This window comes from Mustela lutreola, chromosome 15, assembly GCF_030435805.1.
Source record: "Mustela lutreola isolate mMusLut2 chromosome 15, mMusLut2.pri, whole genome shotgun sequence".
NCBI classification, from domain to species: Eukaryota; Metazoa; Chordata; class Mammalia; order Carnivora; family Mustelidae; genus Mustela; species Mustela lutreola.
The window spans coordinates 1429923-1453572 of NC_081304.1; the positions used below are offsets into that span (position 1 = coordinate 1429923).

A 23650-nucleotide genomic window follows, 5' to 3' on the forward strand; every position below is an offset into this window, starting at 1 on the left:
GGAGAACCACCAGCTCTCTGGGGACAAAAGTCTTCTCAAGCCCACAACCCTGGCTAAGCCACACACACACACACACACACACACACACACACAGCCGATCCAGACCATTCCAAGGATTTATGGAGGTGCTGTGAGCAGATGTTGGGCTAGTGCTGGGGACAGAAAACAAGGAGCGCCCTGCCTCCGTGGGGCTCGCAGGCTGCGAGGGGACAGAGGTGAGGTGGCCAGCGAGGCCGAAGACCGTGAGCCCTGGCCGCCATCTCTCGCATCTCCTACTGGTGGCGGACCCCTCGTTCCAAGCCCGCAGCCAGGCCTGGGGCCCGCCCCTCCATCACGTATCCACCCAGCTCTGGCGGCAGCCGGCAGCCGGGTGGGGTGATCTTGATGGCTCACACTAAGTTTGGAAAAACCCGGAGAAAGTCACTCTGATGTCTTTCAAAGTGAGTTTCCCCTGGGGACCCTGCATCAGAATCACTATGGGAGCTATTCTGCGAGCTTCCCAGGCCCCACCCTGAATTCAGGGACCGAACTTCCGGGCCTGCAGTCTGAATTTGAAGCGGGCTCCCCGGGGATCTTTCTGCATATGAACGGGACTCAGCGGTCGGATTCTCCCTGCCTGGAATTTCCACTCCGGCAGAGCTGAGAGAGGCTCCTGCGACATTCCCTTCTCGCCATAGTCTGAGAACTAAAATGCTCACAAACTAGTCGATCCTCCTTTCATTAGTGGGTAGATCTGCGTCTCCCCAGCCCCGTCGATCCGGGGCTGGTCTTGCTGACTGGGCTGGCTTGGTCAGAAAAGACCAGCAACTTCGGCTCAGTTCTCTCCCTTCCCAGGCCAGGACTGAGCTGTAAGCAGCCCGGTGCTCCAGACTGCAGGGCTCGAGGCCACAGGAGAGACTCACAGCTGGTATCGACTGCCAGAAATAGGAATGCAGGTGTTTCCAGATGATTCCAGGCCCCAGGCTGTTCAAGTCACCCCCAGCTGTCTTCCCAGCCCAAACCTCAGACTTCGCAGAGCAGAGATCAGGACCCGCTGCACCAGACCCAGATTCTGGCTCATAGAAGCATGAGCCTAAAGGAGTGGGGGTTTAGCTGCGGAATCTTGAGGGTTGTCATGCAGGGTTAGTGGCCAGAGCAGGGCAGAAACTTCCCTTGGAGAAGCCTGAGCAGGAGGTTCCTGCCCCCTAGATTCCAGGAGCACCCCTGCTTCTGTCCTAGGCCCCTGGCCCCTGCCTAGTTATGCAGCTCTGCCCTCCAATCTGTGAGCCAACCTATATCCTCCCCAGTTAGCTCCAAGAACCCGTGTCGACACAGGCACGCTGATCCGGAGGAGCCGTGGACATCCGGGAGGAGGCTAGAGGGTAGATCCGGACGTTCTTGGCACGGAGGTGTGGAAGACCCAGCCCACAGTGTGGTCCTGCAGAGAGAGCACAGAGCGCGCAGAGGGCCAGGAGAAGAGGGCCCACTGGGTGGGCGGCGAAAGGTGGGGAAACAGAGGAAGGTGAGGACACAGGAGAGCGGGCTCAGTGAAGGCAAGGCCCAGGCCTCCAGGGAGCTGCCCAGGGAGGGGAGGCCTGGGAGACCTTCTGGAGCCTCTGGAGGCAAAGGTGGAAGCAGGGCCCCAGGCTGTGGATTCCGGAGTGGGCCAGCACACCCCTGCAGCACGACACCAGGCCCGGCTGAGCAGCCCCGGAGCCCAGACAGAGCACTTAGCAATATGCACAGTGAGCTGGCAGGGCTATGGACGGCTGCGGAATCCTGCAAGATTAGGGCCCGCACTGGGGATGCCTTTGGGGTTTTGTTTTATTTTTGCAGTCATTCATTTTAGTCTGTTTGACAGGGGTACTTGTTCCAAAGGACTGGGGAAACACCAGGACAGGACAGAAGCCTTGGAGTGGAAGGACTACCCTTTCCAGATGTCTTGCGGAGGCGAGAGGGAGTGCAGGAGAGCGCAGGCTAAGGGGAAGTCGTGCACAGGAGGCGTTTGGGGTTGGCTCTTTACTTTCCGGCACGTCTATAGATGGAGAGAAGAGCCAGTGGGGAGAGAAGGGTGACAGGATGCAGCAGAGATGTCACTGTCGGGGTGAGGGCCCCTCTGGAGCTGCAGGAAGACCCCTCGGGCGTGTAGACACGCACACGCACACGCACACGCACACGCACACGCACACGCACACGCACACGCACACAAGCACGGGATGGGGAAAGGGACCAAACATACAAATGCAGAGCGGGGGTCTATTTGTTTGAGCAGGAGAATGTGTGGTACACCAACAAGAAAGAAACCGAAACCTAGAGTACTTCCTAGGAGGAAGAAAAGCCTAAAACTGACTCAAGAAGAAGTAGAAATGATCAGTGGAAATTGTCGAGAATCTAGCCATAGAAGTGTCACCAGGCTCAAATGGTCTTAAGGAAAGTTCCGCCACATTTTCATGGGACAGGTAAGTGACAGATAGGGAACACCCCCGCCCCAAAGCATGGAAGACAGGGATCGTCCTGACTCTTCTACCAACCCAAAGGGGAAAAACCAACAGAAATGTTTCAAGGTCCTGTGTTCCTTTATGAACACAAATGTAAAAACCTTAGCTAAAATGCTGGGATTTCTTTGCTGCTTTTTATAAACTTCTTCACTCGAAGGCTGGATTTGTTCCTTTTCAGTCTTTCTTGCCTTCTCACAATGTCCTTAGGGTGCACATTTTCAGTTATTCCTTGGGGATAAGCACACAGGCTTATAATACTCTCATTGCTTCTTCATTTATAAATAGTTTACAATTGCTGTTTTGATTTCCTCCTTTAGCCAAGAGTTATGTCAATGTCCTTAAACATCCAAGTGATTAATCTTTATGTAAACTACTTCCTCTTAATTTCTATATGACTTCATTGTAGTCAAGGAATGTGAACTGCATGGTATCTGCTCTGGTAATCTAGTCGAGATATATTTTTTTCAATTAAGTAGGCTTCGCTCCCAGTGTGGGGCTTGAACTCACAGTCCTGAGATCAAGAGTCCAGTGTTCCACCAACTGAGCCAGCCAGGTGCCCCAATCTATTAGATTTCTTTTGTGACCCAATAAATGGACAGCTCTGTGACCAGTCCATACGTGTGAAATAATAGAGCTTCTGTTCATCCATCACAATGTTCTCTTACAGAGATCTGTGGGATCACATTTGTTAATTGTGCCTTTTAAAGCTGTCATATACTTCATTGTTTTCTGTGCACTGGGTCTCTCGATTTCTGAGGCTGGTGTGTTAAGATCTATGTGCAGCTTTGTGTACACTATAATTTTTTTTTAAAGATTTTATTTTTAAGTCATCTCGACACCCCATGCGGGGCCTGAACTCACAACCCTGAGATCAAGATCCTGTGCTCCACCAACTGAGCCAGTCAGGTGAACCCTGTGATTTTTTGCTCTCTGTGTTTTGAAGACATGTTAGTTGGTTTATAGCAGTTTGTGATTGGTGCCGCAGACTCTGCCTCCCTGGACGATAGGAGTGTCCGTGTGACCTAGTCCTGACCAAGGAGATGTGGGCAGAAACCTCTGCGGACTTCTCCACCTAAAAATAAGGGGAAGCTTTGTGGAAATAAAGCTTTACCCCTTGGCCCTTTCCCTTGCTCATTTTTGGAAAAAGGATGTGACTAGAGGCACAGCAGCCATCTTGTAACCATGAGGACATAAGCCACATGCTGCCAAAAGACAGAATCTGTGCCCCTGACAATTTCCTCAGGTCGCTCTGTTAATCGTAAACTTCCAACGTCTGCACTTCTTGCCGCATGAAACAAACAACGTGCAGGTCAGTGTTAAGTTTTCCGTCATTTGCAGCTGAACGGCTACAGGACAGCCAATGCACTTGGCACGGCTCTGTGGCAGCTGGAAGGGAAATGCAGTGCACTTTGGGGGATCGCTTTACACGCCTTTTGCCTTGAATTCCATTTCTCTTACTAGCATTACTACATATGTTCCCTTTTGTTAGCATTTGCTTTAGCAATGTTTTCTCTAATCCTCTGAAATTTTCTTCCTTTTTGTTGTGGTATACTATACATACAAAATTCATCATTTAAAGCATTTTTACATGCGATTCGGTGACATGAAGAGCCGTCACAATGTTGTGCAACCATTACCATTGGTACGGCATTTTTAAATTAAACTTAAAATTTTTTTAAAGATTTATTTGACACACAGAGAGATCACAAGCAAGAGGTAGGCAGAGAGAGAGGGGGGAGCCCGACACAGGGCTTGATCCCAGGACCCTGAGATCATGACCTGAGCCAAAGGCTGATGCTTAATCCACTGAGCCACCCAGGTGCCCCAAATTTAATTTTTTTTTTAAGATTTTATTTATTTATTTGACAGACAGAGATCACAAGTAGGCAGAGAGGCAGGCAGAGAGAGAGAGGAGGAAGCAGGCTTCCCTTAGAGCAGAGAGCCCAATGCAGGGCTCAATCCCAGGACCCTGAGATCATGACCCCAGCCAAAGGCAGAGGCTCAACCCATCGAGCCACACAGGTGTCCCTGCTATGGCATTTTTAAAAATGATGAATTGAAGGACAGTACACGTACACGGATGGGGACCGGTATTAAATGTGCAATTCTACCGGGCACCTGGGGTCGCTGTCGCTTGAGCCACCAACTCTTGGTTTCGACTCTGGTCACGACCTCAGGGTCTTGAGATGGAGCCCTGCGTAGGGCTCGGTGCTGCTCCGACTCTGCTTAAGACTCTCTCCCTCTACCCTTACCCCCTGCACGTTCCCTCTCTCTCCCCCTGTCTGAAGTAAATAAATCTTTAAAAATAGACATGTGCAGCCCTACAGCTTCTCACAGCGCGGCCCACACACAGACGGCGGAGCAGCCCGTTAGCCCGCTGTCACCTTTGACCATTTTCTCTGCTTGCTCCATGTTTTCTTCCGGGCGGGGGTACAGGAAGCAGAGACTCCATCTTCCTCTGGCATCAACAGTGATGAAGTTTAACATTTCACACAAGGAGGGGGGCGGGCGCCGGAGCTGACAGCTGGGGTCCTGCAGTGTCTCTCGCAGACCTGGGCTCCTGGGCTCTGACTACAAGAGGTGGGGAGGGGCTGGACCGCCCTCAGGCTGGGTGAGGGGACTGGTGGTTGCAGGATTCTCACCCAAACCCAACAGGATCCAGGGGAAGACCAGAGCATCTGCCCACAGGAGCGCTTACAGAAGTAACGGGTTGTCCTGGAGTCTTTGGAGCCCGCGTCCCTTTGCGTGCGTGCGTGTCCGCCCTGCCCGGGTGTGGGGTCAGCAGCTGAGTCACGGAGATTAGTGGCATTTGGGGGTGTGTGGATCCCTTCTCAGAATAAGCTTTTTAAATACAGAAAACACATAGGATTATAAGAGAAATCAACTATATTCAAATACAATCATCAACATCTATATGATTTTTTATGTTTTGTACACATGTGTGTTAATATATCATAAACATCCGTATGTGATTTGAGCTTCTTCGTTAATACATTACATAGTTACAAAATTTGGAAGTGTTAATGGACAGAAACAGTACTTCAAGATGCCTGCACCAAACGCCAAGTTGCAGTGGGAAATGAAAGAAAAGGGTGATGACTCTGTCCTAGCCCTCCTCGTAGGCCTCAGGAACCTCCTGCCTGGGCTCTCTCTGTGGGTCCAGGCTGGGTACTGGGGTCAGCCTCCCTGACAGCCGGGGTCTGGATTTTAAACCTTTATTTATCCCAAGGGTCTCTGCCTTTGAATGCATGACTTTAACTCCTTCGCGTTTATTGTGATCGCCAGGGTCCTGAAATCCAGTCCTGTGATCTAGCCTCAGCTTTCCATCTGGAGGCTTCCTGCCAACCCCCCATTTCCTGTTTCTCTTAGATTCAAAAATCATCTTTGCTGCAGCTTTCCCTTCTAATGGCTCCGAAGGCTTATACCATACTTCTATGCACCTAGTGGTTACTTAAAATTTTTAGCATGCATATGTGAACTTACCTTTTCGTACCCATGTTGAGAGTTAATCAGGATCCAGATTGTCCGCAGGAATCCGACGCACTTCCGGGCGTTTCCACACTTTCCATCGGGATTTTCCTCCCAGGCTGTTGAGAGGATTTTCCAGCACGAGTTCCCCGATAAAAATAATTTCACTGACTCCTGTACGCCCTGTCTTCCTCTTGGATTCATTTTTCGTTTTGCTAGAGCATATAATCTAGTAATTATGTCAGATAGTATTTGTTGGAAATAAACTCTCTGAACACTTGGCATGACCCAAAAAAGTGTTTGTTTTTCCTCCCAGCTGAATGGCTGTTAGGCCTGGCAGAGAATCACAGGCTCAAATAATTTCCCCTCCAAACTGTGAAGGTACCTTGAATTGTTTGGAATCCGAAGTTGCTGATGTCTGACATCAGGCTTATCCTTTTCTTTCTTTTTTTGGACGTAACATGTTCTTTTTTTTTTTCCCCCACTGGGAGCTTTTATTTGCTCACTTTGTCTGGGTTCCAAAGTGTTGTCATGTGTGTTCTCGAGGCCAGGGCGTTTTCCTGGACTCTGTTGCAGTAGATAGCTTTCCCTCTAGTCTCTGTGCTTCGGAATTCCGTCTAAATAACGGGATATAGGAAACTGTGGAATTAATTTTTATGCTTCTTAAATTTTCTTCCTACTTTATAACTTTTTACATTTTACTCTGTGTTCTAGAGAATTCTCCAGCGCACTAGTTCGTGGCTCCACTGTTTCTATTCTACTCTTTGGCCTTTTTTTTTTCCCCCATTTTTTTTTTTTAAGATTTTTTATTTATTCACTTGACAGACAGAGATCACAAGTAGGCAGAGAAGCAGGCGGAGAGAGGAGGAAGCAGGCTCCCTGCGGAGCAGAGAGCCCGATGTGGGGCCCGATCCCAGGACCCTGGGATCACAACCTGAGCCGAAGGCAGAGGCTTTAACCCACTGAGCCACCCAGGTGCCCCTCCCCCCATTTTTTAAAAAGTAATCTCTATGCCAAATGTGGGGCTTGAACTCACCACCCCGAGATTAAAAATCACATGCTCCACTGACAGCCCGCCAGGTGTTCCTGAGCACTTTTTTTTTTTTTAACGTATTGTTTATTTCAACGTCCACACTTTTTGTGTCCCAAGATAGTTGACTTCTGGAAGGTATCTTTTAAAATTCATTTTAATTTTTTTCACAACAAACCTGGTTTTGTTGTTTTGTTCCTCTGAACATATAAACAACATATTCTTGTAAAAATTGTGTGATACATAAAATTATTAAAAAAGAAAAAAAAAAACAAAAATCATCTGAGAGTTTGCTTCCCCAGATGCTGTTTTTAAAGGATAAAATCAGGATGCCTCAGTGGCTCAGTTGTGAAGCGTCTGTCTTCCACTCGGGTCATGGTTCCAGGGTCCTGGGATCGAGCCCCACATCCACTGGGTTCCCTGCTCAGCGGGAAGCCTGCTTCTCCCTCTCCCCCTGTCTGTGTTGCCTCTCTTGCTATGTCTCTGTCAAATAAGTTTAGGGGCGCCTGGGTGGCTCAATGGGTTAAGCCTCAGCCTTCAGCTCAGGTCATGATCTCAAGGTCCTGGGATCAAGCCCTGCACTGGGCTCTCTGCTCAGCAGGGAGTCTGCTTCCCCCCCCCACTCTCTGCCTGCCTCTCTGCCTGCTTGTGATCTCTCTCTCTGTCAAATAAATAAATAAAATCTTTTTTTTTCTTTTTTTTTTCTTAAGATTTTATTTATTTATTTGACAGACAGAGATCACAAGTAGGCAGAGAGGCAGGCAGAGAGAGAGGAGGAAGCAGCCTCCCCGCCAAGCAGAGAGCCCGATGCGGGGCTTGATCCCAAGACCCTGGGATTGTGACCTGAGCCGAAGGCAGAGGCTTTAACCCACTGAGCCACCCAGGCGCCCCAAATAAAATCTTTTAAAAATAAATAAATTAAAAAAACTTAAAGATCCTAAAATAAAATAAAGGATAAAATCTCTTTTTTTCTCTATGATGGTATTACAGATGCTGTTTTACACGTTCCGAGTGTTCTGGAAATTCTTGCTTCTTTGTAGGCAAGCACAACTCAAGTCCTGTAACACTGAGACCCCGCATGTAACTGTGCATGTTAGAAGCTTCTGAAGCTCTCACCTGCCCAGGGCAAGCATCCCATTTGGGGTAGGAGGTCCTGTTTGCAGCAGGTGGCTTCCTTGGTCGCTTGGACTGTCCCTGCCCTGGCCGTGGGAAGGGGAGTCACAGAAAAAGTCTCAAGAGAGGTCTCCGGGCTCGTCTGAAGGTGACACACATTGCTTCTCCCACATGCTCTTGGACAGAACGGCTCACCTGGTCACACTGATTGCAAGGGGAACCCAGGGAAGGTTCTTGCTGCGGGGCCCAGGGCTGGGCAGCTAAGACATCTGCCCTTTGGCCTCCAGAGGTCCAGAAGCACCCAGGCTTCCCCCAGGGAGAAAAGCACCTCATCTCCATGGAGATGGCCCAGCCCAAAGCCCAAATCTCTCTCATGCCCATGCAGCCTCCCCCTCTCAGAAGTGCGGGGCTCTTCCAACCTGCAGTCCCAGGCCCCCCGGGCCACGCCGCCAGCCGGCCCTGGCTTTCCGGTGAGGCCACAGGGAAGCTGCAGAGACCGCCAACGCGCCCTTGCCCTTGGGGCCTTGGCGACCGCTGCCCCAGTTTTTCTGAATGTGTTGCCACGACCCGACAAGGGAAGTGTGTTATTATTTCCAGCTCGCCAAGTCCGCTTCCCTGTCCCCCGCGAGCTGAGCACGAAGCCAGCGCCACATGTTTTCGGGCTTTGTCACACCGGCTCCCGGGCACCCGTTTCTGCCTTAGCTGTGGTGGGCGGGTTAGGCAGCCGTTGCCACAGCGACGCCGCAAGCAAACCAACCACCCGACGTCCGGCGGCAGGGCCACAATCACGGATGCTCAGGCTCGCAGCCCTGAGGGTCGCTGGGGCCTGGACGCAGGCCCGCCCCTCGGGCGCCCCCAGCACATGGCGCTGTGCCCTCCGCCCTTCCAGCGCAGCCTCCCCAGGCGCCGGCCGACAACCCGCGGGCCAACGGGGTCGCACTGCCAGGGGCAAGGACAGCAGTGCCTCCCACTGCCCGGGGGGGCCACGGCCTGCAGATGGACGTGAGGGTCTCTTGCGGGGCAGTGAACCTCGAGGGTTTGCCAGCCCCAGCACACAGACCTGGCGTGACTGCACAGACCTGCTGTGACCACACAAACTCGGAAAAGCTGCTTTGTCTCCGGAGAAGCCACACCAGGGCTCCGAGTGGCGGTGGCCTGAACCCCGGCCTTCAGAGCCCGGGATGGTGACCCGCAGTCTCTGAAGCTTCCCGTCACCCTCACTGGGCTTGTCACCATTTAGGCCCCCAGGAGGGGGTTTGGGCCATTCCCAGACAGGGCACCTGTCCCGTCTGCTCAAGTTCCACTGGACAAGGGCTGGTGTCCCGGCCACACCTACTTGCTAAGGAATTTGGGAAACGGAGTCTAGCCTGTGACCAGGGGACCGGGGAACCCGATCCCCGCAGACAGCTGCGGCCTCTGCCCTGCTTCGGGAACTTCCTGGGCGCCGCCGCCTCCAGGTCTGTGGTCCTCTTCAGACACCAGGCATTCCGTTTGTCCATCAGCACATTGTTAGTGGCCTATGGCCACTGTGTGGAGGGTCCAGCAGGCCGCTGAGGGGCTTGGGGACCGCTCAGGGGACAGGGCACTCCATGTTCCTTCTGGGCATTAGGCACCTGTAGGCTCTCCTCTTTATCTGCTGTCTGGTGCTTGGCAGCCAGGGGTGAAGCTGCCCCCACAAGGCCCCCCCCAGGAGTCACCCTGACAGTTGTCCCTGTGGCCCCACAGCAGCATCCCCTGAGCTCCTGTCGCCTGCCAGCAGTTGCGGCCTCTGCTTTTTTTTTTCTTTTTTTTTTTTTTTTTAAGATTTATTTATTTATTTGACAGACAGAGATCACAAGTAGGCAGAGAGGCAGGCAGAGAGAGAGGGGGAAGCAGGCTCCTCACGGAGTAGTGAGCCCAATGTGGGGCTTGATCCCAGGACCTTGGGATCATGACCAGAGTCGAAGGCAGATACTTAACCCACTGAGCCACCCAGGCGCCCTGCCCTCTGCTTTTAGTTCAGTTTCTCCCCTCGGGGCAGAGCAACCGGTCCCACCACCACCCATCTCCCTAGAACCCCTTGGGATCTCTGGTCCACTGAGGGCACCCTTCTTGTGCTCCTGGTTAGAATGGATTTTCAATTTTTCTGTCGTTTCCTGGTTCCGAGGGGAAGTCCAGAGGCTGCCAGGAAGGGTCCAGATCACCATCTTTACTCATCTCCTTGTGGCATCCGAACCTGGTCAGTTCTCAGGATTTGCATCCCAGGGAGCAAAATCTCCAAGGACAAGCTGATAGGGTCTGTGGGCTGCCACCAGGGTTAGGGGTGGCCTTCCAGGCCTGCCTCAGGATCACCTAGACCTGGAGTGGGCAACCCCAGAGTGGAGCCTTGGAGATCACTGTCTTGAGGCCTTAGACATGAAAGTTGCATGGTGACTTTGGTGACATCAGCTCCAGTAATGTGTGGACTGAGAAACCTCAGCCAAACCTGATGAGTTCTGGGTCCGTGTGACATGGCAGGTCCCTGTGGCAGGCAGCACCTCATCCTGGTGTCCAACTCACCCCCCAGAGTAGGACCTTCCCAATCTCTCCCAATCTCCGCTGTGGAAGAGAACCACCCACAAGTGCTGTGCTCAGGATCTTACTCGGGTTTATCCGTGATTGTACTCTGAGCCCAGATTTGGAAGCCACCCTCTCTGCCATGCGTGGTGGCTGTTGCTCCTTGTGGAATGAAGACCATGTCTTCTACTTTCAAAGAAGGTACCGGAGCGGCGTGGGCAGAAATCCCCCATGAAGAAGCAAGCCGACACGCGGCGGCGTGTGTGTGTGTGTGTGTGTGCATGTTTCCTAGGGAAAAGGGGACCAGAGGAGCGATCTGGCATCCTGGAGCTTTTCACCTTCTCCCTCCGTGAGGAGGCAACAAGGACACTGTACAGAGGTCAGAACCTTTCTCCGTCCCACAGGGCTTGCGTGAGGGCACAGACAGACCCTTCCCGTGACCCGGCCGTCCAGGGGAGCTGGAAGCCCACCTGCGGGAGGACATCAAGGGCAGCAGGTGCGCAGCCCCCAGATCTGAGAGGCTGTGGGCGCCGCCTCTTGGCGTTCTGACATTTCCCCCTCAATATGACCCGGCTCATGGGGACAGAGGGCCGGCCACTCCTTATCCAGGGTGACCTGAGAGCCTCCAGGCAGGGAGCGCGGCCAGGACTGGCTCCTGGGCCTCACTCCCACCCCAGGGGTCCCAGTTCGGGGAGGAGACGCCTCTAAGCGGCACGTCCCTCGGGGGCACCGGCTCTCAGGGACCCTCGCGCCCTCCCGCTGTGCTGCCTTTCTCTGCAGGGCGCCGGGCGCGCGGAGCCCCTCGGGCCAAATCCCCCAGGGCCTCGCGCTCCAGGGCGCGCCGCCGTCCCGCTCCGCAGTGCCATCCGCCCTCCCGCACAGCGGAGGCGACTCCGAGAGGGGAGACAACGCTGCGGGCCGCCGCCGGCGGGCCACCTGCCTCGGGGCCGCCGTCCCGGCCGCAGGCGCAGGCCTGCCCGAAGCCTCCCTGCCGCGCGCGGACCCCCGGGGCCCCCGCGCCGCCCCGCACGGCCCGTCCGGCCAGCCCATTGGGCCAGACGCGCGCCGCCCGCGTGTCCGCGCACCGCCATTGGCCCGAGCCCGCGGCCCAGACAAAGGGAGCGGCGGCGGCGGGCGGTGATTGGGCCGCGGCGGAGGGGGGCGAGGCGCGGCGGCCGGAAGTGGGAGGGGGCGCCGCGGGGGGAGGCGCGCGAGGGGAGGACTCCCGAGCGGAGGCGGGGCGAGGGCGGGGGCGGGGCGGGGTGCCCTGGAGGGCGGCGGCCGCGGGGCGCGGGGAGCCCGCCCGCCCCTCCGCCCCTCTGCCCCTCCGCCCCTCCGCCCAGCACCCCTCCCGCCCCGGGGCTCCTGCCGGGACCGCGGCCGCTGCCGCCTCCTCGTCTTCCCCGAGGGCTCCGCGGCCGTCTCCGGAGCTCGGCGGGGAACGGGGGAACGGGGGAACGCGGAGCCCAGGCCCGGAAGGATGCGCGCGGGCCGGGGGCGCGACCTACGGCGAGAGCCCCTGCCCAGCGGCGGGAGGCGCCGCTCCCCGGCCTCGGCGCCCCGTTCCCGGCCTGCAGGGCCGCGGGGAACTTCCCCGGGGACGGCGCCCTGGAAGCTGGATGCTGCGCCGGGACTGGAAGCTCCTCGCGCTTCCTGAGGACTTGACTCGGAGGGGTGCGTCGCCGGGGAGGGAGGGACGGGCCGCGGGGCGACCGGCCGGGCGGGGAGTGGCTTCTGGGGGTCCCCTCGCCAGCGGAGGCCCCGCGAGGCCGCCCTCGGAGCGCCGCCAGGTACGTGTTTCCTTGTTTCCAGCGCGCCCGGAGCGCACCCGGGTAGCGAACGAATAAAAACCCGGTTGGTGTGTAAGAGCCTTTCGCTGCAAGCGTGTCTCTCTGCAGGGCTCTGGGGGGGCGGCTGGAGGCGGCTTGGACGCCGGCCCGGGTTGCGCCTGCAGGCCCTGCGGGGGGACCGTCCTCCGCTCCGCTTCGGGGCTGGGACCTCGTGCCGCTTTGCAAAAGCTTGTTTTCTCCAGGTTCCGTTTAATTCGCCGCAGAGACCACGAGCCCTGCCTGGGTCCCAGAGCGGGTCGACGGCGCTTTGTTCCCTGCAGTTTCTCACCCTCATCCCCTGGAAAACCCGGATTCTTTTCAGAGCTGTGAGGCTCAGTTTGGGGAGGGTCGGAGGGAGCTCAGAAAGGCGAGGCCCAACCTTGGCTCCATGCTGGGCGGGCAGCTCCCCTAGTTCCGTAGTGCTCCCTCCTAGCCCCAGGAGCCCCGAACTTGCCGGTTAGGAGAGGCCGCGGGCTTTGTTTTTTAGGGGGGTTGATAGGGGAGGCCCCGTAGCCGCCCTCCGGCGGGCTCCTTCCCCTCCCCCATGCCCACGTCAAACAAAAGAAGTCCTCTGAGAATCGTTTTGGGGGGAGAACTCTTCTGATTGTGAACCTGTAGCCCCCCCTTCCCCGTTCTTAGGATGGGACTGAGTCTTTGCCACAAAGGGGAGGGTTGGAGAGCGCTGCAGGAAAGGGCGCGCTTTTATCTGGGGGACGCTTTAAGAAGGAAGATGCACCTCCTCCTGCCCACTTTTGATGGGGCTTTAGGTGGTGTTTGGATTTGGGGTGTTTTTGTTTGGAGACTGATTCACAAAAGGAAGAGTCCTACGTGGGAAACTGGAAATGTGGTCCCTGCCCGGTGGGGGAAAATCCCCCATGGAGTGAAATGTATTCTTTGCCGTTCGGGGGATACTGAAAATGAAGCCACGGAGGGGGTGATTTCGTGTCCTTTTCTCCTGCCTCCCCCCAAATGAGAACAAAGGGCCTGGGCGAAAGGGGTGGGGGTGCGAGTGGGGCACGCTGTAAAAAATTGCCTCACCTCGCCGTCCCTGTGGACACTCGAATATTCTCCTTGGAGCTGGTCTGGAAAGAAGAGGAGGCCCCCCGCCCCGGAGTCGGGTTCTGGACAACACCCAGCTTCACATTGTCCCAAGTCGTGGGTACCGGGCCGCGGAGAGGGGCCCCGACGACAGGAAAAGCCCCTCCGCTCGGCAGAGCGCGCAGTTTCGGTTTCCACCTTCCGGGGACGGAGACGAGGGGTTCCCGGCGCCCTCGCTGCGCGCGGCCCGGCTCGCCCCGGCGTGGGGCTCCTGGCGCAGACCCGCATCCACCAAACCCTGGAATAAAACTCAACAAACCGTAAAGGCTCCCGATTCCGTAGAAAAGGCGCCGAAGATTTATGGTCCCCCGAATTCCCCACACTCTAATTATCCCTGTTTTTAGTTGACTTACGGGTGGTGACCACTAAAGTCATTTTCCATTTTAGATTTTTTTTTTTTTTAACATGAAAAACGAAAGTTTCACTCCTTAAGTCTTACCCGCTTGGGCGGATAATTTTATCTGGTGGGAAGAAAAGACATCCGACCTCCCGCTGCCTTCTCTACCACCCGGGTTGGGGGCACCCGGCCCAACGCTCTCCATGAACCGCTTCCATTGCAATTTAGGGGAAAGTATTTCTCTTTCTCCTGCCGCCCAAGGGCCTTCACGGGGATTCCTCCCAAGGAGCCCGGCCTGGCAGCGCGTTGGAGGCGATGCGGCCTGCGCGAGGCGCCGAGACCCGCTGGGGGGTCGCGGCTCCCACCCTAACCAGTGGAGGAAGCTGAGCCGGCCTGGAGAGTGAGTCCCTCACGTCCCGCTGGGATCACCCTTCGTCCTTCGCCTTCCCGGAGACCCACGCAGGGTAGGAGCCTGGGGCTCAAGGGGCGCCCACTGTGCTGGGGGGGGGACCCCGCGGATCCCTCCATGCTGCCGAGTGGCCCCATCCCCCATCCTCCCTTTGTTTGCTTCTCTGGACACTGAGTCGAAAGTGGCAGGAACAAAATGATTAGATGGAAGTCAAAGATTAGGCGGGTGCGCTGGCTGCCTCCCGGAGGCCTGGCCGACACCCCTCCGGCACCTCATAAATCTGCGAGGGCCTGACAGAGCCGGTCCTCCTTACCTGGGAGTTTCGAGCTTCTCCACCTCCTCCTTCCCTGTCCCCAACACCCCTCTTTGGGAGCACTGGTGGGAAATCTTTGGGGGGCCCGGCTTCTGGCCAGCGCACGATGCCCCCAGCCCAAGCCTGGAGTCCATTAATTCTCAGACGTGGAGGGTGCCACAGGGGGAGGGCCTGGGACCCCGGACCCCCATGCAAGGAACAGCAGCCCAGACCCGACCCCGTTTGCCAAGCAGATCAATACTACCAGGGTGTTCCCCATTCCCTGCCCCACGCTGCCCCAGGAGGTTGTGGGGTGGGGATGGAGAAGGGTTGGGGGTGGATTAACCCCTCCTGAGCGACTCCTTTGTCTGGCCTGGCCACTGCGGAGGCCACTGCGGAGACTGTCTGACCCACAATGTGCTAGGCCTCAGGGCCCAGCACAAGTGCTGGAAGGAGTGAGCGGGTCTCCCAGGCACTTCTGTGGCCCAGGTGCACAGACTGCGGGCAGGGACACGGCCGTTGGTTGGGGCAGAGCCAAGACGGCCCAGCACCAGGGGGTCCGGAGGTCCAGGTGTCTGGCCGTCGAGGTCCTCCGGGCCCAAGTGCGATCCATCCGGGAGCTCTGCCCTAGACGCTCTGCAGCCTCGGAGCTGAAGAGGACATGAAGGAAGCCTTGGCCCATTCAGATTGTTTTAGAAACTCGAATTAATTGGTGAAATAGTGGCGGCGCTTCCCAACACAGAGGAGAGGTTGAGGGGGAAAGTCTTTCTTTAATTATACCCCCTTGTTGTGGGGGTTGTACCTGACCTTTTCCTACCATTAAAAGAAATGTTGCCATATTTAATTTTTGTTGCCATGAGATATGGAGAGGGTAGCCCCACATTTTGAAGTAATTTGATAAGCCTTCAAGTAGCAAATCCAGAGGGGAGGCGGGCCCCAGGTATGGCTGCCTGATAGCCCGAATTTACAACGAAAGCATTCTCCTTTATGGATACAATAGATTGGATTTCACAACTTCATTCACCGGAATGGCTCCGTTTAAGGGAGCTCCGGCTGATTTTATTACGCCAAGCCAAATTGGATGTTTGTGGTCTTAACGAAAAGTGATTGTGACATAAAATAATTTTTAAAGTAAAAAAAATCCAGCGGGTTCCACCCTGTCCCCCCTCTCTCCGACAGTCCTTCTCACACACACCTGCCCCCAGCCCCGCCTCGGTTCCCCAGTGTGGGAAATACCAGAATTATTTGTTTGTTGATTTGTGCCCCAGAGACAGGAACTCACACCCCGGGCGGGAGTAGGGGGCACACCCGGAGCTGCAGGCCTTGTGTCCCCTGCGGCCTCCTCCGCTCGGCTCCGCCAGCCCGCCCTCCCGCTACCGCGCACTGGGTGCCCTTCTCCCCCACCAGCAGGCTCGGGGCCGCTCCTCGGGGTCTCTGGAAACGTCGAAATTCCCAGCACCGGCTTCGGAGTCTCGGGCCCCCGGAGCACCCAGGGGGGCCGGAGGTGTGCCAGGACAGCGGCTCGGCGCAGGACCCTCCGCGGGACCCTGGGGACCGGGAGCTGCGGGGCCTGGCCACCGCGTGCGAAACGCCTGCGCTCCGGGACGACCGGCGCTCGCGGACCCGCTGCGCCCTCCAGCCCGGACCCCGTGCGGCCCGCGGGGAGTGGGCGCCAGCTCCAAGAACTTTCCAGGCCCAGCCCGCCCCCCGCCGCCTCTGAGCCCACCCCGGAGCCCGCGCTCTCCGCGCCCCGCGGAGAAAGGCGCCCCGGGTGGCCCGCGCGAGACAGGGGCGCGGATGGGGCCTGCTGGCCCGGCCGGCCCGGCCCGCCCGCGCCCGCGGCCCCTGCTGCTGTCACTTCTGATTGAGGTCGGCAACGCTCTCCCGGCGGCGGCGGGTCCTGCTCTTCCCCTCCCCCACGGGCGGGCTGCTTTGTGGATCACCGAGGGAGCCCCGAGCCTGCCGCGCCCGGTCCCCCGTCCGGGGTCGGCCTCCGGGCCGCCGCGACAGCCCCGCAGGGCAGGGCCTCGCCGAGTCTCGGGCCAGAACGCGGCCGGCCCGGCGCGCGCCCCAGTCCTGCCGGGCCGCGAACCCCGCACCCGGGCGCGAGGGCGGTGCGTGCCGCGGGCGGTGCGGATGCCGGTGCGCGCCTTAAATTAGATCTTCGCGGCGCCTGACCTGGTTTTTTCTCGGCCGGATCGCGGCAGCAGCTGTTTTCTCCAGAATTCCTGCTGCTGGGGGAGGGGCGTTATTATGATTATTTGGGGGCCGTCACAACCTCCTGGAAAAATTCCCTGGCCTCGGAAAGTGTTAACAATAGCCCCGCGGATTTCTGGAGGAAGCGCCCCCGCCCCCGCTTTCTGCCGGGACGCCTTTGCCCCCAGGCTGCTGCGGGGACCTCGGCCAAGAGCGGGGACCGCCGCCCCCGCCCCAGCCCCGACCCCCTGCTGGGCTTTCTGCTCCGGTTCCGCAATGTGCCTCCGCGCTGGGGACCCGCAGGGCTCGGGACTGGGGAGCTAGGGCCCTTCTCCAGCCTCGGTGGGGCGCGACGCTGGGGGGATGAGGTGGAGCCTTCCGCCCCCGCCCCTAGCCGGAGTGTCCCTTCCCCAGGAATCCTATTCCTGTTTGCTTTCGGGGTCAGCGCTAGCCCAGAGGCAGTTAAAGATTAATGGGCCGCGGCCCTGGGGGCTGGGGCAGGGGCCCTGGGGATGGAGTTCAGCACAAGTGGTACGAGGGGTAGTGGCTGGCTCTCAGTCTCTCTCTCTCCCTCTCTCTCTATCGGTTGGGCACATGGTCTTGTTCCAACCGCGTCGTTGAACAGAGGGTTTGGGAGGGCCGCAGGGCCTGTCCACCTGCCTGCCGGGAGGAGACTGGGGAGCTCTGTTGCCCACCGCTGCCCTTACTCTACTTTCGGCCTCAGCCCTGCAGACTCCCAGGGCAAGTGTAGAAAGAGGAGGGGTCTCTCGCCCTCCCAGCCCCTCCCATAGTGGTGCAAGAAGCCTCAGAAAGTGGCCATGCCCCGGCGGGGCCCGGAAAAGCCAGGCTAGCTCCCGGGCCTGGGGCGTGCGGCTGATCCATCGGACTCTGCTCCCCTGTGCCGGGGCGTGGCGGGGGGAGTGTGGAGGGGCTGCTGCCTCTGCAGTCCTCCTCCTCTGTCAGGAAGGAGAGTGGAGAGGTCCGCTCCCCCCACCCCTCATCCCCCACCCCCCACCCCAGGCCCAGAGGCCTCTCCAGGGCCCCATCCATCCCTCAGGAGGCAGGGGCTCTACCTGTCGCCTCCAGGACTTTCCCGAAGCCTCGATGTATTCACGCTGCTGTTCCGCCCGGTGCGTGGCCAGGAGCCGCATCCCCCAGCCCGCGTGGACGGCGGGCCCTGAGCCGGTCTCCAGGCGAGTAAGGCTACAAGGACTAGACTTCACGAGTGGCTGTTATGCACTAAAGGCGATACCATCACTCCTCCTCGTGATTTCAAAATGCCATTTATTTTAATTTACCTTTTTAAGAACTTCTAGGGCCTGATGAGGGCAGCTAGGGCATTGGTGGAGGAACAGGCATGGCCTGGCTGAATTGCGCCGGGGGCACAGGAGACGGAGAGGCATGGGCAGCGGCAGGCTGGGCCTCGGGCCGGCAGAAGTAGAATATTCTGGGCTGCCTTTAAAAAGCGGAGAAAAGTCACTTGGAGGCCTTGCCCTTCTGTTCCTGGACGCTGCAGAGCAGGCTGGGGGCAGCGTTCCTGAGTCGGACATCTGGAAGCTTGCTGGGCAGGACTGCCCCCCAGGGCCCTGGCGTCTTGGGCATGGTGGTCCCCGGCTCATCCCGAGGGAAGCAGGGCTGCTTCCTCAGGTCCAGAGGGAACCTGCCTGGTGCCCCCTCCCCCCCACTGTCAGGAGCCCCCCTGTGGCTCCTTCCCCTGCGTGTGGATCACATTCCGGTTCCTGATGCCTCTGGAGGGTCCCCTGACTCCCGCTGAGGCTCTCTGCGATGCCGAGGCCTCGGGGCCCAGACAGTCTGTGCACGGGTGTCTCCTTGGTTCCTTCCGCAGCACCCGGACCCTGCCCACCCCGCGCCCAGACTGCGGGACAAGGCAAGAGCAGGGACAGGGGACCCGTGAGACTCCTTGGGGGAGCCAAGGCTGCCAGGGTGGGACCTGGCATTGAAGTGGAGGGGCCTGACTTTGCACAAAAGGGAGAAAGAAAGCACATGAAGGACCAACACTGCGGCCCTGGCTGTCACAGGACCCAAGGCCACCAGCTCCTGCCAGTCAGACCTGGCGCTGAACTGTCAGCGTGGTTGTTGTTCCCACCTATAGACCGTGAGAGCTGGGGCTCCCAGTCCAACCCCCACAGCACATGCACACGCGCATGCACACACACAGACACACAGACACACACACACACACAGACACACACACACACACAGACACACACACACACACTTTAGGAGCCGTGGCCCAGAAGACCAGGACAGCTTTGCCTCCTGCCACCTGCTAGTGGCATGGGTGGGTCGGAGCTGGGGAGGCTCCTAATTGCTGTGTCTGTGCCCTCCAGTCTCCTGAGGATGACGGCGTCTATACCCGCGTCCCCCACACCTCTCACCAGGACTGTCCCGGGTCCCTGCCTGCCTCTCCCTTTTACTCTGGCCACCTCGGTTTGCGGAATTAATTGGCAAACTTCCCCAGAAGTAAACTTGAGGATGGAAATTAATAATTTTCCTGGCGCTGAACTCACTGCTAATCGTGCCAGCTGGGAGTCGGGGGCCCGGGTGCACAGGGACCCCTGAAAAGCCATTAGCATGACGAGAGCCTTCTGAGGAGCCGGGAATCCCTCCCTCAATTTAGGGGCTGAGCTGCCCGGGGGGCCTGCGGAGCCAGGGCAGGCGTGAGGGTGCTTCTGAAGGGGCCGAGCCGCCCCTGCACCCCCCATCCTGGCTCTCTTGCTGTGTGACCTGGGTCTCATGGGAGCGTCTGGAGTACTTCCTAGGGACACCAAGGACGTCCTTCACAAGGGAGGTGTGGGGCGGGGAGGGGAACCCTGACCGGATGCCCAGAGACCTCCAGGCTGGGGGTGAAGGACGCCCTTGGGAGCCGAGGAGGAGAGGCAGGGGAGGGCGGCCAGGGGCTGGGGTGGGGAGCAGGGCCACTTGCCCCCATCCGGAGACAAGTGACCGTGGTCTCATAGGTCCACTCCAGCAGAGGGGGCCTGGGGCTTGGAGAACTTCGCCGGGACTCCCCCATCCTGTAAAGAGGCCCAGCCCCTTCTCTCTCATCTTCCGGCTCTGGGCCAGGTGGGCCTTGTCTGGCAGGGGTGGTGAGGGGAGTTAAGTCTGTGGCCGAGCAGGCCTCCGCACATCAGGGCTCAGCTGCCCAGAGGCGAGGCGGGCCCAGCGCCCGTGGTGGGGTCCCCAGCAGGATCTTGCATAGCCGGCAGCCTTGCCTGGCCTTCAGCGCCTTCTGAAGGATGTGACCGTACAGGGGCCCTCCAGGGTCCCTGGTGAAAACCCAGACGCCCTGGAGAGAGGCCTGGGAGGCCTGGGGGTGACCAGCACGCCTGTGGACGGCTCTAGCATGGCCAGTCCAACTACCACCCAGGACCCTGGATGGGCTGCAGGGTCAGTACTGGGGGCGGGGGCCTGGGACGCCGCCCAGCCCGCCGTCCAGGCCTCCCCAGCACCTCCTTGCTGTCACAATGGGACCACCAGGAAGCTGGGAGAGCCAGGCTGAGATGGAGGGGGAGGGGCGAAGACGGGGGCAGAAGGTGGGGGCAGGGCAGCGAGAACAGCAGAAGCCCTGCTAGGCTGCAGGAACCAGGCTCCCAGCTGTCTGCCCCAGCTGGACAGGCCATCCCACTCACCTGGCAGGTGCAGAGACCACCTGTGGCCCCCCTCGGCCATCCTCTGTTTACCCTTAGCCGTGCTGACCCCTCCGTGGGCTTGGCTGTCTTCGGGTGGGCCACCACACTGCCAGCCCCAGGCCCGCTAAGAGCACTGCCGAGCCGCCCTGTGCTGTCCTTGCCGCATTTACAACATTGGCACTGTGGGTCCCCACAGCCGTCCTGCCATGGAAATGACTGTTAACCTTGAAGACAAGGTGCACAGAGAGGTTTAGTTGCTTGCCCGAGGCCACACAGCAGGACCGAACCAGGTCCATCCGATGAGGAAGCCTGCCTTTGTCTTTGTCCAAGACAACTCGTCACCCCAGCAGGGCCCCCCAGGGTCCCTTCCTCCCACCTGGGGCTGTGTCCCTGGCCCCGAGCCACCCAGCTGACCCGGGCTTCCTGGGCTTGGGATCACCTACCATGACCTCCGCACACCCAGGCTGGGCCCATTCTAGTCACTGTGGGAAATGGTGTCCTGGCCTCAGGAAAGCTGTGGAGAAGTCTCCGTGGGCTTTGGGGCATTGTCCTGGCAGAGCCCCCGCCCCAAGACGTCCCCAGGCACCCTGGGGTAGGCGTATGATAAGAGTGTGGCCTGCAGAGCAGAGGGCTGTAAGAGCCTCTCTCCCCACCTCTAACCTCAGGTTACACCAAGTCCCTCCCATTCTGCCCCTCAGGTCTCTTCTCTCACGAAAGGCCCCTTCTCAGCCTTGTCCCTCAGGTGTCATTGCCGCCCCCCGCCCCCTGGCCTCCCGGACCCACACGTAGCCAGGAACCTTAACAATTCACAAACCATCCCCAAGGTCCCCGTCTAGTGGTCCTTGGTCCTCTCGACCCCAGCCAGGCCCAGCAACATGGTGGACGTTCAGGAGGGTGGCGCTGGTCTGCTGGGGAGACGCGGGAACCAGGCTGGACAGCAGAATGCACTCCCCTCCCCATCGGGCCGATGCTGACAGGTGGGTGAGTGAGCCCAGCTGGGCCCCGGGCTCTCCGACCCCCGTCCTGGGGCTTGGGAATCTGCCATTTGGTGATGTTTTCATTGAAATGGAATTTGCTCTATGCTTGTTTATCGATTTGAGTTCCTGGGGCCCGATGGGCCTGACTTGCACACGCTGCTCCTGCCCTGCTGTGCACTGTTCTGACCCTGGGGGGGTTGCTGCCGCTCCCCTGGCATCAGGGCCACCTCCCCTGGGTGAGTGGGGCCAGGATGGGGTGGAAGAGGGCTCCCAACTCTGCTCTCCATCCTGCAGCAGGTGTTCCTGGGGCTGTCTTTGGGTGGGCCTGAGGGGCCCCGGCAGACACCAGCCACACGCTGATCTGATGTCCTAGAACTTGGTACGGCACAGCGTACCTCGCGTACTGGGAGAGCCAGAGCAGCAACACAAAGGCCTTCCCAGAGGCCCTCTGAGCCCCCACACCCGGGGGCTCAGACCTGGCAGGGGCCCGTCTCTCTGCCAGCCTCACCACCTCTGGGATTCCGTCAGAGAAGAGCTTGGGAAGTCAGGGATGTCACCACTTCCCCAGCCCCTCGTCCTCAGCCTGCTCGCTGGGTACCCGTGGCTGCAGAGAGAGAGAGAGAGGTCAGGCTGCTCCTGTCTTCCCCTTGGACACAGCCCCTCGGAGCTCCTACCCTGTGCCCCAAGGCCCCTTACCCCACACCCTTTGGGTCTTCCTGGAGACTCTGCCAAGGGAAAGGGATTTCTCCTGGTGCCGCTCTGCTCCCAGCCCTCCAGGGAACCCTGAGCCCCACACCTCAGGCTCTCTGCCCTTCACCTCTAGCCCTCCTGGGTCCTGCCTCCTCCCTGTGCCCTGCCCCGCGCCCCTGGGCAGCTCAGAGGAGACCCAGCAGGTGCCACATCAGGGAGCCTTGTCGTTGGGACCTGGGTGTGGCTGACGGTGCCCATGGGGGGAGGCCAGCCATACTGGGGAGCGGGGTCTCTGCTCTCGTCCAGGATACCTACCCTGAATGGAGCCGTAGGTCCAACGAGGGGGAAACCCCGGTCACAGGACGCTGTGCAGAACGAGCGCTCTGGAAGCTGTCCAAGGTCAGTGGCGAGGAAGACTGAAGGGGGCGTCTCTTTTACAAGGAAGGCGGTTAGAGAGATGGACAAGTGATCGCAGTGCGAGGCCCAGGCAGTGTGCCGGACGCTCAGGGTTGGGGGGTCTGCTGTCTGGGACTATGGACAGAACCAGGGACCAGGAGCAGAGCGGGACCAGCTGGTCTCCTGGGTGCGATGATGCGTGAAAGCCGTTCCTGGACGTCGGCAGCCCGCCTTTTCGATGCCTGCCCGACGGCCGGCCGGGTGTGCAGGACATGGTCACAGCACCTGCCACCGACTCCCAAGTGGTTCAGAGATTGGCTTTCAAGGGAGGAGAGGGAGCAGACGCCACGGCATCTGTTTAAAAAGAGCTGCTGGGAGGGGGTGGGGACTCTTGATTTCGGGGTCGTGGGTTCGAGCCCCACGTTGGGTGTAGAGGGTTACTTAAATAAATAAACTTTAAAAACTAAAAAACAAAAAGCTGTTGGATACAGAATCAATATACACAAATACATTTTATTTGCATGTCCTTACAGGGAGATCTCTCCTGGGGCCCTCAGGCAGCGCCCAGCCTGCAACGAAGACTTCGCGGGGATCCTAGCGTGTGCCCTGGTTTCCGGGGCCCGAACTGCCACTGCTCTGGCTCCGCAGCGTTGATGAGGGGGCGGTTCTGTTACTCAAATGCAGCTGACAGGAGTGACCACAGCCCCTAGACACCTGTCCGTACCCCTGAGGGCCGAAGGCCTTGACGCTCTCCAGGACGCCCTTGAAGGGGAAACCAGGGTAGTTCCGAAATCCTGCCTCAAATCCGCACACCAGGAGTTTGCTGTCATTAACTCATTTCTAAAACTTTAAAAAAAGATCGTATTTATTTGAGAGGGAAAGTGTGTGTGTGAGAGCGAGTGTGGGCGCAAACAGGGAGAGAGGCAGGCAGAGGGACAGGGAAAGTGGAGCAGAGAGCCCGACGCGGGGCTCGATCCCAGGACCCCGAGATCACGACCTGAGCCGAAGGCAGCGGTTTAACTCACTGAGCCACCCAGGCGCCCAAATATTTTATTTTTAAGTAAGCTCTGCACTCAACACCCAACACGGGTCTTGAACTTCAACCCCCAGATCGAGTTGCTGGTCCACAGGCTGAGGCAGCCAGGGGCCC

The 23650-nt window shown here is 58.5% G+C and overlaps 1 protein-coding gene and 2 long non-coding RNA genes across 4 annotated transcripts in view; 2 read left to right on the plus strand and 1 right to left on the minus strand.

Moving 5' to 3' along the window:
• LOC131816668 (collagen alpha-1(I) chain) overlaps window positions 1-16308 on the plus strand; it is a 28314-nt gene extending 12006 nt beyond the window's left edge. Inside the window, exons 4-10 of the mRNA XM_059149596.1 lie at window positions 8488-8558; window positions 8978-9090; window positions 9492-9545; window positions 11301-12413; window positions 13589-13752; window positions 14174-14287; window positions 15999-16308. Coding sequence (XP_059005579.1) covers window positions 8488-8558; window positions 8978-9090; window positions 9492-9545; window positions 11301-12413; window positions 13589-13752; window positions 14174-14287; window positions 15999-16308 — 1939 coding nt within the window. The remainder of the gene's footprint in view (window positions 1-8487; window positions 8559-8977; window positions 9091-9491; window positions 9546-11300; window positions 12414-13588; window positions 13753-14173; window positions 14288-15998) is intronic.
• A 1799-nt stretch (window positions 16309-18107) lies between these two features.
• On the minus strand, window positions 18108-21341 carry LOC131816789 (uncharacterized). 2 transcript variants are annotated; one of them, XR_009348182.1, is made up of 4 exons: window positions 21252-21341; window positions 20881-20951; window positions 20438-20638; window positions 18108-18240 (listed from the first exon to the last, which is right to left on the minus strand). It is a non-coding gene; the product is annotated as an uncharacterized LOC131816789 (long non-coding RNA). The 2 variants fall into 2 exon arrangements; XR_009348181.1 differs by having other exon boundaries at window positions 20438-20661.
• Window positions 20122-23320, plus strand: LOC131816790 (uncharacterized). Its single transcript, XR_009348183.1, has 3 exons — window positions 20122-20195; window positions 21262-22503; window positions 23034-23320. It is a non-coding gene; the product is annotated as an uncharacterized LOC131816790 (long non-coding RNA).
• The last annotated feature ends 330 nt before the right edge of the window (window positions 23321-23650 follow it).